Source organism: Neodiprion fabricii, chromosome 3 (assembly GCF_021155785.1).
Source record: "Neodiprion fabricii isolate iyNeoFabr1 chromosome 3, iyNeoFabr1.1, whole genome shotgun sequence".
NCBI lineage: Eukaryota > Metazoa > Arthropoda > Insecta > Hymenoptera > Diprionidae > Neodiprion > Neodiprion fabricii.
The window spans coordinates 9,876,012-9,893,483 of NC_060241.1; the positions used below are offsets into that span (position 1 = coordinate 9,876,012).

The following is a 17,472-nucleotide window of genomic DNA, read 5'->3' on the forward strand; positions in this document are numbered from 1 at the left end:
GGAAAGCAGTGCAAGCAGTCGCAGATTTTCCTCCTCCAATCTTGCCTGACGTTTACTGTGCCTACGTCTTCCGTGCTTCCTTCTTCGCAAATCATCAAAATGTTCAAATACCGATGTCGTCGGGGATCGGTGATTTCTTTTTCGTTTTCGAGAAGTTTCTATTCTGCCTGTGCCACTCTTTGCACTTCTCCTCACACTTTCTTCTACATCTTCTGCCACACTAAAATCTTCCTCGTTTCGTCCCATCTCTATCTCGAAAATTTACTCAGTTTTCACTTCTACACGCTTAAACGTTCTTCATCCCACTTCTGATGTGAGATATACGAAGATTAATAAAAAGAATTACTCCGTTTATTTCATTGAAAACCGCAGTGACACGGAAAAATACAACTTTATTCAAATCGTCTCGAAATAATTCTAAAAAGAAGTAACTAAGTTAAACAAGAACAAGACAAATCAAACCAAAACAAGTTCCATCAACGTGATACAACCGGTGATCAAAATGTAACAATGACACAATATGGTGATACGACATATATGTATATGTAAAATGGGTAAACAACGAGAAAATATAAGTCATCCAACGCTAAAGACTGACCTGTCACATATGGTGACTAAAAAGTGTCGTCCGCTATATAGGGTGGCGTCAAAGACTGACCTGTCACATAGGGTGACAAAAAAGCGTCGTCCGCCATATAGGGTGGCGGCAAAGTCTGGCCTGTCACATAGGGTGACCAAAAAGGGTCGTCCGCCATATAGGGTGGCGGCAATTTGATCTGTTACATAAGGTGGTAAAAAAGAGTAAGAGACCATACAGATGATGATAACATGGGCCCGCGGCATGAGGCGGCTGTGTGAAGAGGTTCAACGTGTCGAGACATCGGCTGGTTGTAAAGGCAGAAAGTTGAGCGCCTACGCCGACGTTAGTCGAACGCTTCTAGAACTAAAGGAGATGGGAGAAGATTCTGAGGCCAGCCGCGGCAGACTTTTGCATGGAGAGTTAATCGCAAATCGAATGTATTACGAAGCACTCTTGAAAATAAAATCTCTGGCCTAGAAGTATTCGCCTCGTTGCTTTCTCCTTCCCGCGCTTTCTCCCGCGATTCCGACTGGGCGGGTCGGGAAAATAACAATACTATTGGTATAATTTTGCTTGAAATTACAATTTTTTTGCAGACACTTCTTTCGTTACAGCTTCCACAGGCTTTACAACATTTACAAGATCTTAAACAGCATCTAGTTGACTTGCTGTCAACATAGATGGAGCTTTCGGGTGGTTGAGTAAAATTGCAGCAATTAGCTCCGATAATTTTACAAACCATAGTAGTTGATAGTAAATCGAGTTCCATCTCGTACAGGCTTACTGAATCAGCTCGAATGGTACTGCTGTATTATTTTGCACGTTACGAATAGCTTGAGCAGCATTTACGTTCTGTTTCCAGTATCTAGTTATATCCTTCACAATATTTAGCAGTTGTTTGGCACCTTCAATATCATTTTTTTCTTTAAAAGGTTTTTGAGCAACTAAAGGGTCTAGCCGGATAAGAATGGTGAATCTGCCCCCACCGAATTTTGTGGTACCGATTTTTTCTCAAGTTCCCAACCCAAAAAAAAAAATTTGTGCAAAATTACAGCTTTCTACATCGATTCCGAGGGGTTTTTTCGATTTTTGCAGTTATTAAATACTAAGAGGCGACCGAAAAATTTGAAAAAATTCTGAAAAATCAGACATGTTAAAATTTATGGAAAAAATATTTGCAACTTTTTTTTATGTTAAAGCCTATTATTAATCATCGAATCTTCCTTTAAAAAATATTCGACTACCTCGACTGTTTGAGATTCTAACCTGAAAAATTCGTATGAACTACATCGCCGCCAGAAACAGAGTTTGGCAGCTGAAACTCGGAGTGGCCAGTCTGCCCGAGCAGCCGACAAAACTCGCGCATGCGCATGGTATGTATAGTTTCAAGAGATTATCCCAGTATATATTTAGTAAGAAAAGGGTTCATAGATTAGATACACACTCCAGTTTAGTTTTCAGTAGACAATGCTTGTCTACACATATTTATTTTAAAATTTTTCTTTTAAATGACTATAACCTTAAAATTTACTCAACACAGTGTTTTTTTTTTTTTTTAATTTCTATTTAGTTTCAGTACCGCTATTGTAACGCCCGCCATCTCGCATCGCTCTCTGTGTACCATGTTTGGGTGCGCTCAATTTCAATATCAAAATCAAAACTATCCTCAGTAATTAACAATTAGAGGATATTAAAAAATCTGGAAAAATAAATTGTATTTTGTACTTACTATTTTTAAAAAGAAACGCGTTTTGTGATTATTTAAATACTTGTCATACATAACTTAAATGAGTCATATTGTCAATTACTACTTTTTTATGTGAATCGGACAGATTCCAGAGGTTCATGAATCGATTCACCGAATCGATTCAGTGCTTCTGATGGATCCAAAAAATCGATTTTAAATCAACTTGCCTACTCGGAACTCGGCGGTCAGCCGTTGGCGGGCAACAAGGAAGAGGCTGTGACGCGCCGGCCATCGGCGGGAATCGCGTTCACTTTGGATTCCCGCGATATATCTATCTTCATCGGCTCTCTATCCGCAGCCTCGACATCCTTCTCTCAAAGTACTCGGTATTCCGCAATTCAGCAATTTCCTCAAAATTGTTACTGACTGCATGCTTGATGCCGTTGAAACTCGAAAAATAGAAAAAACAAAAAGCCTGAAACGTCGTATTCGCTATTCTTTATAGTAATCCCCCTTGAAATCCAGGATGTGTAACTCCAGTTCTGGCGCTCTTTTTCAAATATTTCGCTACTTGGCACTGTAAAATCTATAATTTTGGTCCCTCTTAGAGTTCAGGGAGTCTTTTGTAACGGTTATCAAAAATGCTAGGTTACAGATTTTAATAACTTTACAGAAGGTCTCACCTGAGTCAGTCAGACTAATAATAGTATCGTATTCTACGTTTTGCAATACCTATTCTCTGCGTGCACGACCTTGAACCAGCGAGCCGCATGACTACCAGCGCGCGCAGTGGCGAAATTGTGCATCTTTCAGTAGAAGGTTTAGCAGTTGTGTACTGCAGTCGTGCAGTCAAATCCAGCCAAATGTGTGATGGTGTGTTAGTTTGACGTGTATCTTGTTGAAAGTAGTAACGAAAAAGTGAAAATAATTGTGGGAATATTTTGTGGAATGCATTCGGAGACGTGTGTACAAATGTCGTCATCAGGAAAATCACGTAAGGGTAATACACACTGCTGTGTTGTAAACTATCATAATACCTTTCGTAATACACCTCCTGGGACTCATTTTTACACGTTGCCTGTCTCTAAGTACAAACTGAAACGTCGTAAGCGATGAATAATTGCCGCAAAAAGATACAAGTAAGTATCTGGGGATATTACAGCTTTATAACCTAACCTGGATCTTATTGCGATCTCTGTGCATATTGATTTGCATATAATTCAATCATTTCTAGTCCAGACAAATCATTGTAGAAGCCAAACATACATTCCCGTAAATGCTGTCACCACTTTGTTGAAAATGCAAAATTAGAAGATCCTCGAAGCCCTTCATACAATGCAACCATTTTTCCTGAAGTTTGTCACAAACAGGCTGCACATACGGACTCTGCTGTAAAAAGGCGAGAACATTGGTTCCATCAGTTACACATTAACTTTTCTTCAATAGCACAGAAGCTGCAGTTATTAAAATTATATGAATAATTCAATCATTGTTACATTTACAGGTATATCAAAGTTGTAATACCACCATTCTTGCATAACTACCTATTCTTTGCAGAAGAAGTAGAAGGAATTCATAACGTTGCCAGTATTAGAATACACATTGAGCGAAGCAGCGATTAAAAACATATCGCATACTTACCAAATTCACTTTGAACAAGATACCTTTTGAAGATGACATAATATTTACGCGCGGTGTATTAGTAAATTTACAACCGCCAATTATTATGGATAGCGACTCTGATTAATTTGAAAATACATAGTGCGGTAGATCCGATTGTATGGTTGAAATGAAATGTATTTATTCTGTTGAAAAAAAGAAAGTGGCACAATTCACCTCATTATATCTTCATATAATTCTATTTGTGCATTATTATGGCTTTGTATCATTTTTGACAGTTTCCTTTAAAGGATCTGTTTGGTGATAAAGACAAATCTGTACAAAACTTATCAATGTTCTATTATAATAAAATATTATGAGGATAAAGTTAGTAACATTACTATAACGATGCATAGTTAAGAAGAATCATTACTTCAAACCTTTAGGCATATCTGAAATTTAGTAAACCATGATAAACAGAACATACACTTATTTTGAAAAACCGACTTCTTGAGAATCATTCTAAAATTGTGCAATGATTACACCGGCCCACAAAAAAAAAGTGGTCTATACTATTGAACAGACCCATCTATCTTCATCTATTTTAACACGCTGAATCCGAATCTGAGGTTCGTTTGGTCCGTACACCCTCAAAATTTTGAGAAAGTGCCAAAAACCGTAAAAAATGGAAAAAACTGCAGTGTTGGTGATAAAAAACATGTCTAAATTAAATCATATAAGTTTTACATGTGATTCGATCCGCTGAGTATAAATCTGAAGTTTATTTTGCCTGCAGGTCCTTAAAAATATTAGTAAATTGCAAAAAAAATCCCTAAAAAGTGCTATAAATTGTATTTACATTAATAAAAAAATTGATTTTACACGATTAAATTTATTTCTCACATATTGTGATGCACTAAATCCAAATAAAAAATCTGTTCATGTGAATCAGTCAGAAATTTACCAAAAATTTCAAAAAATAACTTTCTAGGCTTGATGTGATAACGTTATTAAGAACGGCACGTAAGATGTACCTTACAATGGACTCTCCTTCTGCCTTAGTAAATTCTCTAAGATACGTGCGTAAAGCACATGGCTCAGAGAGTTTAGACAATTGAAGGCGGTATGGAAGAACTTGTGGTTCTTGTTGTTTAACTTTAGTTTTGAAAACGTCAGTAAATAGGATACCTTTTGCATATAAGTCTTTTGCTATTTGTGCATCAGAAGGCCTTTTCCATTCTTGTGTGATACTTGTTTTGCTTGAACTTCTATCCGTGTGCTTACACTTTTCTCCTGCCTGTGCGACACATGTGCATGAGACTGAAGTTATGTGGCGATTTGAATCAAGCTGTAACGATTTGAAGGAATCATAAGTCATTTAGAAACATAATAGCAATGTATATACTCCGGGAGGTTTTCCATTCACTTGGGAGTGTAGATTTTTGAAATGTACCTCTAACACGACTTTATAAGGAGTTGATGTTACTGCTGTTTACCGAATTACGCTGCATCTAATACATTCAGGTTTTCCACCACTTCAAAGTTTTTCAACTCTGACTATATGACTAACTGTGAAAGCTTTGCCCTTTTCTTATCGCGTCCAGGTTGAACCTAATGGAATGCGTGACTGCTTCAAATCCAGTTTTAATGATGAGATCCATTTTTCATGTATAAAGACTGTTATTCTCATGTACGTAGTTATTTTTAAAAGTGACCAAAACCTATCACAAATCAAATTCATAAGATTATTCATTCCAAACCTGAGATCTACGTTTATACGTATTTGTATATCAGTATGACAACGTATTATATTTATGAATAATTATGAATTACTGTATTAAAGAATATAGGGGCATTCATTTAGACAGGTATAACTGTCACCGGATTACAGCGGTTACACGCTGTCAAATTGTGAGAAATTGATACTTACAACGAGTTAAAGACAATTTTCCAGGAATTTCTGCATGATTCACGCAAATTATTTATCGAAATGCCACAGTCTGTTGAAAATAAAACAGCAAAAAGAATACTTTAGCACGTATTTACACTAGAAAGTTCACATCGCGTCCATTGATAACTTCAGCTGGTCGTCGCACGTGGCGCTAGTTGTTTTGGCGCATCGAGAGAATAATGAGAAGATCGACACCGCGCATCAAAATCAAAGAGGGTGCGCGTGGCGGCCAGTTCCCCAACAATTCCCAAACTGTTGGGTTATGTCGTAAAACTGTAAGCTAATGTCGAAAACAGTTAGGCAATGAGCATTACCTAACAGAAACTTGTATCGTAATAAACATTACCTAACAGTTTTCAATATTATCGAACAGTTTGCGCAGTTTAGACGAATCGAACGTCTCGCATGTACTTTTTAGTGCGCGAAGTTCAACTTCCCATGCAGGTGTTACAAAAACACCTATTTCTACTAAAAACAAAATTTATATCACAAAAATTGAGTATCATTTTTTGATTTAGGAAAAAAAGATGTATTCACAGACTAAATTTCGTACCGTCTCTAGATAATGTTGTCAGTTTGCCGGGCCTCTCGGGCCCATAGGTAAATCTGGTGCTGTATCCATTAAATTTTAGTTTTGTAACTATTCTACTAATATTTCGTGTATATTTCTAGCCAGAAGAGCAGCTTGCGGTCAGAGGAGATTGCAATGACGCGGTGACTACAATTGATGCCAGGAGGTAATTAACTTAGAAATTATTTTGAAATCAACTTATGGAATTAGTATTACGGCGGGAATAGTTGTGATCACGGCGATTGGCTGTCGATGACCGCATCCACGCCCAGCCATGATGTTATTGCGGCATATTTTGTGTTCACGACCCGTCGACTATGCGTATGTACGAAGGATAAGGGGAAATGAGAGGAACTTATATTGAGGAGTTGAATAATTGAGTACACAATTGTTTTATTGTAAAAGATGAAGATAGTACAATGAGAAGATGTGGAGAACAAAAAAAGGAAGAGAGATAAATTTGGACGTTGCCCGAATGAAAGATGACTCGAGAGTGAATATATGGGAGGAAGGATGTACGGGACTGGCTAGTTATAGTTTAGGAATTGAGAGAGCATTTTGCTGATGCGGTATGGGAAGCAAGGTAGCGAGGTGATGACAGCAAGAGTATTCAAAGTATAAGATAGTTGTAAGAGTGTGGGAAAAGAATCTAAGGTCTGGAGGACATAACATTAACATCAAAATATGTCGGACTAATTGTATTGGACTCGAATTTTGCAAATTTAATGACTGAGTAGTGTCGTAAAACAAAAATAGTACACACGACTATTTATATAATAAAACCACGTTTCCGAACTTATAGTGTTCGGACAAATGATATTGTTATTTGGCAAACCGAGGGGGCGTCCAGGGGGGCGCAGCCCCCCGGCGGGGTGAAGGGGCCCTTCTGGGGGTGGAGGGGGCGAAGTCCCCCCTGGGGGGTTGGGGGGGCGAAGCCCCCCCGGAAAGCGATAGTAGTTTTTAAAAGTTGTTGAAATAATAAGAACACGATACATTTACACGAGTCAAGTTTTTTTTATTTAAATATTTACTTGTCATGGATTACGAAAGTGCAATTTGTGCAATTGTTGAATACAAATTTTTTTTTCGATGGCGAATTTTCGTCATCGACCACGGTCGTTTGCGTTTTTAAATTTTCTTTCTCGGACGTAATCGTCTCAATTTTTTCACGCTTTGACGGTGGATCATCGTTATTCCGTTCCGAAGGTCCAGCTGAGGCAAAATTGACCGCCGTTTATATAATGTGCCCGATTTTGGATTTATTTTTAACGGACTCCTCGATATAGCCTTCTGCAACGTTGCTCGATTTCCATCCACCGTGGCGCTTCAACGTGGTGATGTTGGCCTCGCTGTCTGCAAGCAATGTTGCAGAGGTTCGGCGGAACGCATGTCCGGTGAAACTCGCCGAGTCCTCTAACTTCAAATACCCGGCAATTTCTTTCGGCATTTTCGAAAATTTATGTATCCCGATAACTTGACAAGTACATTTTCCCTTTTGATAATTGACAAAAAAACGATCGGTCATTGCATTTTGAGGACGCAAATCCGTGTACTGTTGTACGATTTTGACGAATTCTTCTGAAATTACGAAATTCCGAAAATTAGAGCAACCTGTTTGGGACGTATCATATTTAGTTATATGAAAATAATTGCAACCTTGTAGTAAAAATATTTTGTCTGATTGTTAACTTACTTTTGTTGCCAAATATTCACGGTCGGGAGCTTCTGTTAAAAATTTTTCAACATTTTCCGACGAAAGCACTTTCGATTTTTTACTCACGAATCCCGATGACGTTTTCTTCATGAAAGCCTTGAGGGAATGATATTGATCGATGTCTGTATTTTCTTTAATTTTTAAGGTGGCTTTCAGCATCGAAAACATTGACCATAGAGTCGATGATTTATATTTTCCACTGAGTTCTTTGAAGTATGCCATCACAATCGATTCCGACGTTACTTTTGTTTTGTGTGCCCGCTTCCATTTCACGAATGCGTCGTACGTGGATTCGTACATTTTTTGAGATTTTGTCGGCAATAATTCGTCCCTCGTATTCTCCGCAGCTTCTCTCAGTTCTGGTGGCGTGCATTGCAGCCACTCGTCACTGCTGTGTTTTTCTTGATCACTCATTTTCGTGAAATCACTTTTCTCGATTTGTCGACACGATCTTTGAATTGTTTGCGTAAAAAAGTGAGGTTATGTCCCCGTCTTCCCTGAAAACATTTCCCATACGCGAATGGTTCTCTGAATAGGCAACCGATGGCAGCAGCTCTGCTTCACAGCGCCGTGATCGGGAACGAAATAATCGGACCGTGTAAGAAAAGCGCATGCGCAGAGTACAAAAAAGTTACTCCTAGGAGCTAAAAATGGTGCTCCTCATACCCCCCACCACTAATTCGCTTCGAGAGTCGCCGAAACGCCTACTTTAGGTACCGCAGACACGCTCGAAAAAGCGAGGAAAACGTGGTTGCGTTACATAAAAAAGATGTTTACGTTGCGTTCAAGAATTCATATTTACGTCACTTCATATCACTTCATTTTAATAATATTGTGCGTAAGGCATTGGATAAGATTTCACGGTGTGAAGTTGAACAAAGTAAAATTAATTAATAACAACTTTCCGCACATGTACGCCGAGAAAGTTACAAAATCACGGCTAGAAGACGTCGAGCACTCTTGATCACGCACGCACTCGACTCAAGTTCTCGCTCATCTACTCCCACCAAGGATGGTGTGGTGTGCTAATGCTGTCGCACAGCCTGGAGTTTTACCTTTTGCTTACTTGACTATCCTACTACTTATGCGCCCAATTCTGAATCCTTAACACATTTCAACCAGAATTTGTTTACAGCTTATATATTTTCTTCAGAATTATCTAATCAATACAAAGATACCTGAATTATTCATATGCTTGGATAATAAAGGATACTGAGCGAGACATGTATCAGATTGAATCTTAGATCTAAACCAACGATTCTCTATATCTGGCAACGATCTCATATTTTTTAAATAATGGTTTTCACATTCGTTATTGTTGGTTGTTATACAGTAGGGCGGCCTGGGCGAGAGAGCCTCCAAATCAAGAGGGCGTACGCAGACGCGAGTTCGGGAGACTCTCCCCAGCGCCTCTTTGGGCCATGTCGCTCCAACTAGGAGAGGGATCTCATTTTCCAACACTCCCACTTTGGATCGACATGTTTACAATTTTTGGTCTTTCAATCACATTGAGTTTATCTCGTAGATACAAGAATTTTGGTTTCGCGAGCGGTTTGGTAAATAAATCAGCTAATTGCTCGTCTGTATGGATGTACTCCAAGTCAAAAACCTTGTTTGCGTAATTTTCGCGCACAAAATGAAAACGCACGTCGATGTGCCTTGAAAACTTTGTAATTTGCGGATTTTTAATGAATTTTATGGCGCTCTGATTGTCCACGTACATCGTGGGAGCTTCTCTTTTGTGTTTAATGACTAGCTCGTTGAGTAGTCTGTCTAGCCAGGCTATTTCTTTGGCCGTTTGACTCGCCGCGTAATATTCCGACTCCATCGTTGACAACGATGTCGACTTTTGTTTTTGCGAGCCCCATATCACAGGTGTTTTTTCAATTTGCACAAAAAACCCGGTTGTGGATTTTCTGTCGCCCTTGTCTCCGCCAAAATCTGCGTCGCTATAGGCGTTTATCTTAAAATTGTTAGGTTCGTTCGGAAACAAAATTCCGTGGGCGACACTACCTTTAATATATTTTAATATTCTTTTTACCGCGTTCCAATGCACTTTTCTTGGCGATTGGGAATACTGACTCACCACGCTCACGGAATAAGCTATGTCGGGCCTTGTCACGGTGGCCAGGAACAGCAGACTGCCAACTGCTTCCTGATATGGCACGTTGATGACCTCGTCTCCGTAGCTCGGTTCTCGTAAGCTTAGGTCGGTGTGTTGATCCGCTCGGATAGACACGCTATTCGCATTCTCCATGCGAAAACGATCGAGTACCTTTTGCGCGTATTTTTGTTGATTTGCGAAGATCGATCCGTCCGGGAGGCGTTGTATCTCCATCCCCAGAAACATTCCCAATGGGACGACTGTGATCTCCAGAGCCGATGCCAAGTGCTGTAACAGATTCTCAATTTTTGCTTTACATGTTGAAGCGATTAATCCATCATCGATGTAAATTGCAAGAATTAAGGTGTTGTCGTCATGGTACGAGACGAAAACGCACGGATCGGCCGAAGTCGCCTTGAGATTGTGTTTTTTCAAGAAATCTACAAATTTCATGTTCCAGCATCTCGCTGCTTGCTTGAGACCGTAGAGTGCCTTTTTGAGTTTGCAGATTTTTCCGGAGTCGTCTTCGAAACCTTGCGGCTGTTTCATATAGATATCCTCTTCGAGCTCTCCGTGGAGGAATGCCGTTTTAACGTCGAACTGTGCAAGATGCATGTCTGTTGATGCTGCGATGGCCAGTATGGACCGAATCGACGGAAACCTCACCACGGGACTAAAAGTTTCTTCGTAGTCGATTCCCGGACGTTGCGAAAAACCTTTGACGACTAATCTCGCCTTGAATCGTTCGTGGTTTTTGTCTATCCCTGTTTTTCGTTTGTATATCCAACGATTTGGGAGTACCTTTGCTCCTGGCGGCGGCACCACGAGTTCCCAAGTTTTGTTTTGTCGCAACGATTCCATTTCGTCCATCATCGCATCACGCCAGGCTTCGCTTTGCGGGCTCTGCGTGGCTTCCTCGAAGGTCGTTGGCTCTGCGGTTTCGGTGAGGAAAAGGTTTTCCATGTCCAATTCGTAGTCTCTGTATCTCTGGGGCTGACGCAGAGTCTCTCTGCTCCGCAACCGTCGTGCCTCTTCCTCAGGCTGTGGACCTGCGTTATCCAATGCTGCTCCTGCGTCTTGGAAATCTTCGTCACCCGATTCACTCGAGGTCGTTTCTTGTTGTTCCGTTTCTTCGTCTTCGCTGGAGAGGATCGGCACGTTGATTGTCGCGTGTTTGCTCTCCTCTCTTCGCTCGAATGTGCCCTTTGTTTCAGACATGAATTTGACGTCGCGAAGCGTGTTCACCTTGGCCTCAGCCGGATACCACACCCGGAAGCCCTTGGTGCAATCGTCGTAGCCTACGAAGTAGCCCTTTTTGGCCTTTGGGTCCCATTTCTTTCTTTTTTGCTTCGGAATGTGCGTCCACACTTTAGTTCCGAAAATTTTGAAGTTGATGTCTTTGGGTGGTTTCCCAAACCACAATTCGTACGGCGTTTTTCCCGGGATGCTGCTCGTTCCAGTACGATTGAGGATGAAAGTTGCCGTGTTGACCGCTTCTGCCCAGAGTCTCAACTCCAAGCCTCTTGCATGGATCATGCTTCGCGCTGCCTCCACGATTGTCCGGTTTTCGCGCTCAATTGCCCCGTTTTGTTCCGGCGTGTAGGCAACACTGGTTTCGTGTTTTATTCCGTTCCTGAGCATGAGGGATTTCATCTCTTTATTTGTGAATTCGAGGCCATTGTCAGTTTTTAAAACCTTTATTTTTCTCCCAAGTTGAGTTTCAACGTTTTTTAGAAGGTTTTCGAAAAATGTTTTGACTTCGTCCTTTTGGCTCAGAAAATACACGAATTTATAATGCGAAAAATCGTCTTTGAACAATAAAAAATACCTGGATCTTCCGATGGACGGATTTTCCATTGGTCCACACAAATCTGCATGAAGCAGCTCACCTGGTTCGTTCGACTGGGATTGACTCTTCGGGAAGGGTTTCCTGTTCATTTTTCCTTGCGCGCAACCGTCGCAAGACCAATCGCTGACCGGTTTCGTTTTTATGTTCCATTTTTGTAGGACGCTGCGGACGTGCTGAATGTTTTGATGCGCCAATCTTTCGTGCCACGTTTTTAGCGAAGCGTCTTCACTGATGTTGGCTCGCTGCGGAATCAACTTGCTGTCCTCAGTGTCCGGAGCGCACACCCTGAATTTCATTTTGTACAGGTCTTCGAAGCGTTCTCCCACTGCGACTGTAACCTTATCCTTTTTTAGGTTACAAAATTGCTTATCTGAGGTCATTTCCAATCCTTTATCGAGGGCTGAGGACATAGAGAGTAAATTATACTTGAGTTGCGGAACCCAAAGTACTGGCGCCAAGTGGTGTTTCTCCCACTTTGACCCGTTGAACGAGAGGATGTCTATTTCTCCCACGCCTTCTCCCCATATTATGTTTCCATTTCCAACTCTGATTGGAATTCGCTCGATAAGTTTTTCAAGTTTGACAAACCATTGTCGATACGGAGACATGTGTTTGCTCGCAGCGGAGTCTAAATACCAGTCCGTAGAAGCTTTTTCGGACGATAAGACATTTGCACTAAGCATACCTGTTACGAAGGCGCTGCCTCTGCTTTCTGATCCACCGCTCTGCTGATTTTTGCTCGTTGTGGCTTTTAGGCTGCGACATTGATTTCTCCAGTGCCCGGCTTTTCCGCAGTGGTTGCAGCGGCCGGGTCTCTTTCCTTTTGCTTGGCGTTTGTCGCTTGCCTTCGCTGAAAACGCTGTGTTTCCTTGGCCCTCCGCTGTGCCGAGTCGCAGTTCCTGCATGGTGAGACGTGCAGTAAGATTTGACAGCGTTTGTTCTTGTTGACTTGTCGAGTCCCACGCTGTTGCAAAATGCTGGTAGGAAGGCGGCAAAGTCATTAATATTTTGGTAATGATCATGCTATCCGATACTGGCTCTCCAAGGATTTTCAACCTGCACGCTAAGTCGTTTATCTTTGCAATGTGCATGGATATGTCATCCGACGGATCTTTTCCCAGCGAGTACCAATTTTGTTGCAGGAGGTGCTTCGATGCCTCGCTTTTGTTTTCAAATATCGCATGCAACTTGTCCCACATATCTTTTGCTGATTCGCAATTTATTATGTGAAGCATGCACTGTCGACTTACCGTCTGCACAATTATTTTTTGAGCCGCACTGTCGAGCTTTGTCCATCTTTCTAACCTTTTCTCGAAGGCAGCGGCGGCCTCAGCTGTCGTCTCGGTTGCCGAATGTACCGGCTTTGTCAGATTTCCATTTATTATTTCGATCGCTCCGCTCGCGAGAATGAGAACTCGAATTTCGAATTTCCATAAATTCCAGTTATCGATTCCTGAGAGTTTTTCAATTTTTGTGAGTTCGTTGTCCGGCATGGCTGTTTTGCACTTTGCACGAGGCTGGCTAACCTATGAGGACTACTCGCGATTTTGAACACGCGATCGCGGAAGTTACTTTTCTTATATCTCACAAAATATTGTTCACTTCACTTCCCTGGGCCCATAACCTGTTGGTTGTTATACAGTAGGGCGGCCTGGGCGAGAGAGCCTCCAAATCAAGAGGGCGTACGCAGACGCGAGTTCGGGAGACTCTCCCCAGCGCCTCTTTGGGCCATGTCGCTCCAACTAGGAGAGGGATCTCATTTTCCAACAGTTATGCACAAATATTTTTCATTGATACTATTGTTTGTTTTCTTTTCTTCAAATGTCACCTTGACTTTGAAATTACTACGGACACCGTATCTTTTGAAGATCATTAAAAATGCAGCTAAAACTCAAATACAATTATCTTACTCATAAATTATCGTATCAAATGATTTCCTTCATGCGACTCGTATAAATTCGAATTATCTGTACTTTTTTATTTTACAGTCTTGATATTTTTAAAAGTATAATTTGTGCTTGATTTGCGTATAACTTATTCTTATATGACGGATTATCAAACTCGAACCAGAAATAAAATTGAAAACGTATCAGTCATAATATGCCTAATTCAAGAATTTGGACTTTAGGCATAGAAATTTGCTCATTTCAGCAACACTTCTCTGGGTTTATTTTATTAAACTTTCGTAATTATCTCCTGCTGTTGAAAGTATGTATAAGATAGAGTTTTCGAACCAACACCATTCTTATTCGTTCATAGTTCAAAGGCTTGGCTTTTTCATGATCTTCATGATTCTAATCGCTCAAATGGTATGCTCTAAGTCATGTTACATTGGCAAGCGATTTAATATATGTAAGCGACAGACAAGGAACTTTGATGGAGTGGATTTGAGGTTATTAATCAACACTTGTATGATGTAGTAAACAACTGAAATATCAAATATTTACAAGAGTTAACAAAACGATAAGTTATTTACATTAATCGCACACACTTACAAACTAACCTGAATCAATACAATTGCCAATAGCAAACCTTTGTTATGACTTTTGTATTGTCATTAGTGCTCGTAGCTCGGAGTCATCTTTCATACTGACTCTTTGCGCATGAGCCAACGCGCGGCGCTACGTAGCTTGGTAACGTACCCAAGCTTACATATATTCACAGCTGTGAACCGTAAAGGAGAGGTGAGCGCGTCACAATGAAAATTAATACGTCTGGAGATCAGTATGACGTGCGCTTAATGTCGTATTTACGTGAATCAGTGTAAGGACTGGATGCTAAAGGAAAATTTCTAACTTGGGTTAGGCAGGGTCGGATTACGGTCTGGGGCGCCCCTAAGCGAATCTCATTTTTTGCCGCCCCCTCCGCAATTACTCGTCATCCAATCCAAGCATAGTAATCACAGTGAAGTACAAGTTTGAAAATATAATATAATGTCGTATAAAATTATGTTATTTATATATTATATTACACATATATTTATATATATTACATTGGGGTGTTTCAAATAAATGGACTTTTCTAATTTTCTTCAAATGGTCAGCGAATTCTTTCAGAGAATGCCAAAATAAAGACCTCGTCAAAATATGAGTTCTTAATTTGAAGATTTAGAAGTCGCGGATCGTAATTTTCTATTTCCCATTTAAATAACATAGGAAAAAAAATTTTTTTACTTTAGAATTTTATATCTCTGTATTGAATCAACTTATGGTAATGATCATCACGGTTTCTTATACAAAACTTAACGCTCTAAAAAAAAGGTCTCTTATCATTTTTCCATAAATTGTTTCCTTCCCGAGTTATTCGAAGTCAAAATTTGATTTCCATCAAATTTTCGGGTTTTTTTTTGAGGTTTTTCATTATACAAGTAAAAAAAAATCATACATTTATATCTGAGACATAGGAAGTGTTGTAAAAAAAACTAAAACAAATACTTCGCCAACAAATTATATATTATATACTAAAAAGCTGTAAAAATTGAACGTTATTTATTACTTTACTATTATAGTAAAGCTGTTTTATTACAATTAGGATACATCTCTCTATATTTTTTTATAACTTGTAACAAATACTGAAAATCTTCTTCATTTCAGTCAGAGTTTGATTATACTTAGTTATTAAAGATACACCACGTTCTGCTGTATCATTCGTTACTCGGATTTCACTTGAAAATAAGACAGCTTTCTGGTAATTCTCATTAGCTGGCCATAATGAACCATCATTATTGAGAAAATTATACAGTAAATTAAATGTTGTTAACAAAAACAGAGATCGTTCTGAGACAAAGTCACAGAAATCACTTGTTGATAGTGACTTTACATTTTCTTTTATTACAAGTCGCTTAAAATTTGTTGGATTACCTTCCGAAGTTTTAATATTTACAACCATTTTTTTTTCATATTGTTTCGGCAGAGTATCGAATAGTTAAACGTGTGTCTCGCGACACTCAAAATCGTCCTCGCACATGTACGCACACTCGCGTGCAATGTTTACTTGCCGTCTCTGCGTCAAATCTCGCCGCTTGCCCGTGTCGCGACTCAAAACCTATCAGCTGTATCTCATGTATTGTCTACTGTCTCGAAATCATGTATGTGTGTAAGTCTATGTGTTCTCTCGCTCTGTAAAATCATCACTCTCTGTAACGTTCTCTTGCGATACGGTCTGTATCGCCTCATCGAAACCAATAAAAGTCTCGTTTATCGGTATTCATTATCTCTCTCCTTCTCAACATCATTTTCGTTTCATTTACACTCTTTCTCATCACTAATTCGCGGATCCCACGTCGATGATCCATATCCTTTTGCCATCTCTCTAAACACATATCCACTGAAACATTCACATCGAATAAAGCTAAAACAACTAATTCCTCAGACAGATACCATAAGTGATCGGACATTTTGTCAGCAGCAATTTCAGCGAAAGAAGGATTGTTTTGGCTGTATAGTAATAAGTCTTTCATTAAAGTTAAATCACTATGCGTTGTCGATATGCCAGATGAAGCCTGAAACCACGCTGGTATATAAAATCTTAGAACAAAAATGCAAATTTGTCGTATTCCTGTTATTTCTCTAAAGTCAAGGTTAAATTGGTTGAGGAACATAAATATTTTTAAAGAATAGATCGCTTTTGCCATTCATTGTTCGTGATGCATAGCACCAGGTCGCTTAAAAGAAATTTGTGTAGTTGAAGTAGTATTTAAGAATAGTAATGATAGCTCCAGAAGTTCACAGTAATCATCTCTTGGTTGCGATACCTAGAAAATTAGTTAATAAAATGATCAATTGACATGATAAGTGATCCGCATATTTTATTTTATATATTACTGGAAATTATTTAAAATATAAACTTTTACACGAGTGGATACATTTTCTGGATTTTTAAACTCAAAAAATAAAATGTAAGACATACGCCTAAGGACGGTGTATGCAAAACACCCTTTTCGACAGATTTTGTTAAAATTTTGCTCGAGTTTTAATTGTAATATTTCCAAATTTCTTGCCAAATTTCAATACGATTGACCACGTCGTTTGAGAATAAATCGAATTTAAAATCCGAAAATTAACACAGGGCTTATGGGAAAATCAGCAAAATACCTGACAAAATTCACGTTTGCATATGTAATTGGAAAACGGGTCGATAGAAATGCTTGAAAAACTAGTATCATCTTATTCAATAAATTTTGGATCCATTAGAATTTTTTAATCTTTTTCCACCACGTCGTTATCTCGTAATTAATTCCGAAAGTAGGGAAAGTTCGTGAAGATTGCACGAGGAGAATAATCCCGAGCAGTCAGCTGTTCCAAACTGGCAACGCCGTCTGAGTTGTCCGTTGTGCAACATAACCTCATTTCCCCGTCTCACAACATTCGGAAGTCCCAATTGGAATCTTGACGATGATCGAAAAACGACATCGCTGC

At 39.6% G+C, this 17,472-nt stretch overlaps 1 protein-coding gene across 1 annotated transcript in view; it reads left to right on the forward strand.

Annotated features, from left to right (window-relative positions):
- The window catches only part of LOC124178622, a 107,547-nt gene that overhangs the window by 62,126 nt on the left and 27,949 nt on the right, over positions 1–17,472 (forward strand). The window contains exon 5 of the mRNA XM_046562107.1: positions 6,490–6,554. Within this exon, the coding sequence (XP_046418063.1) occupies positions 6,490–6,554 (65 nt within the window). The remainder of the gene's footprint in view (positions 1–6,489; positions 6,555–17,472) is intronic.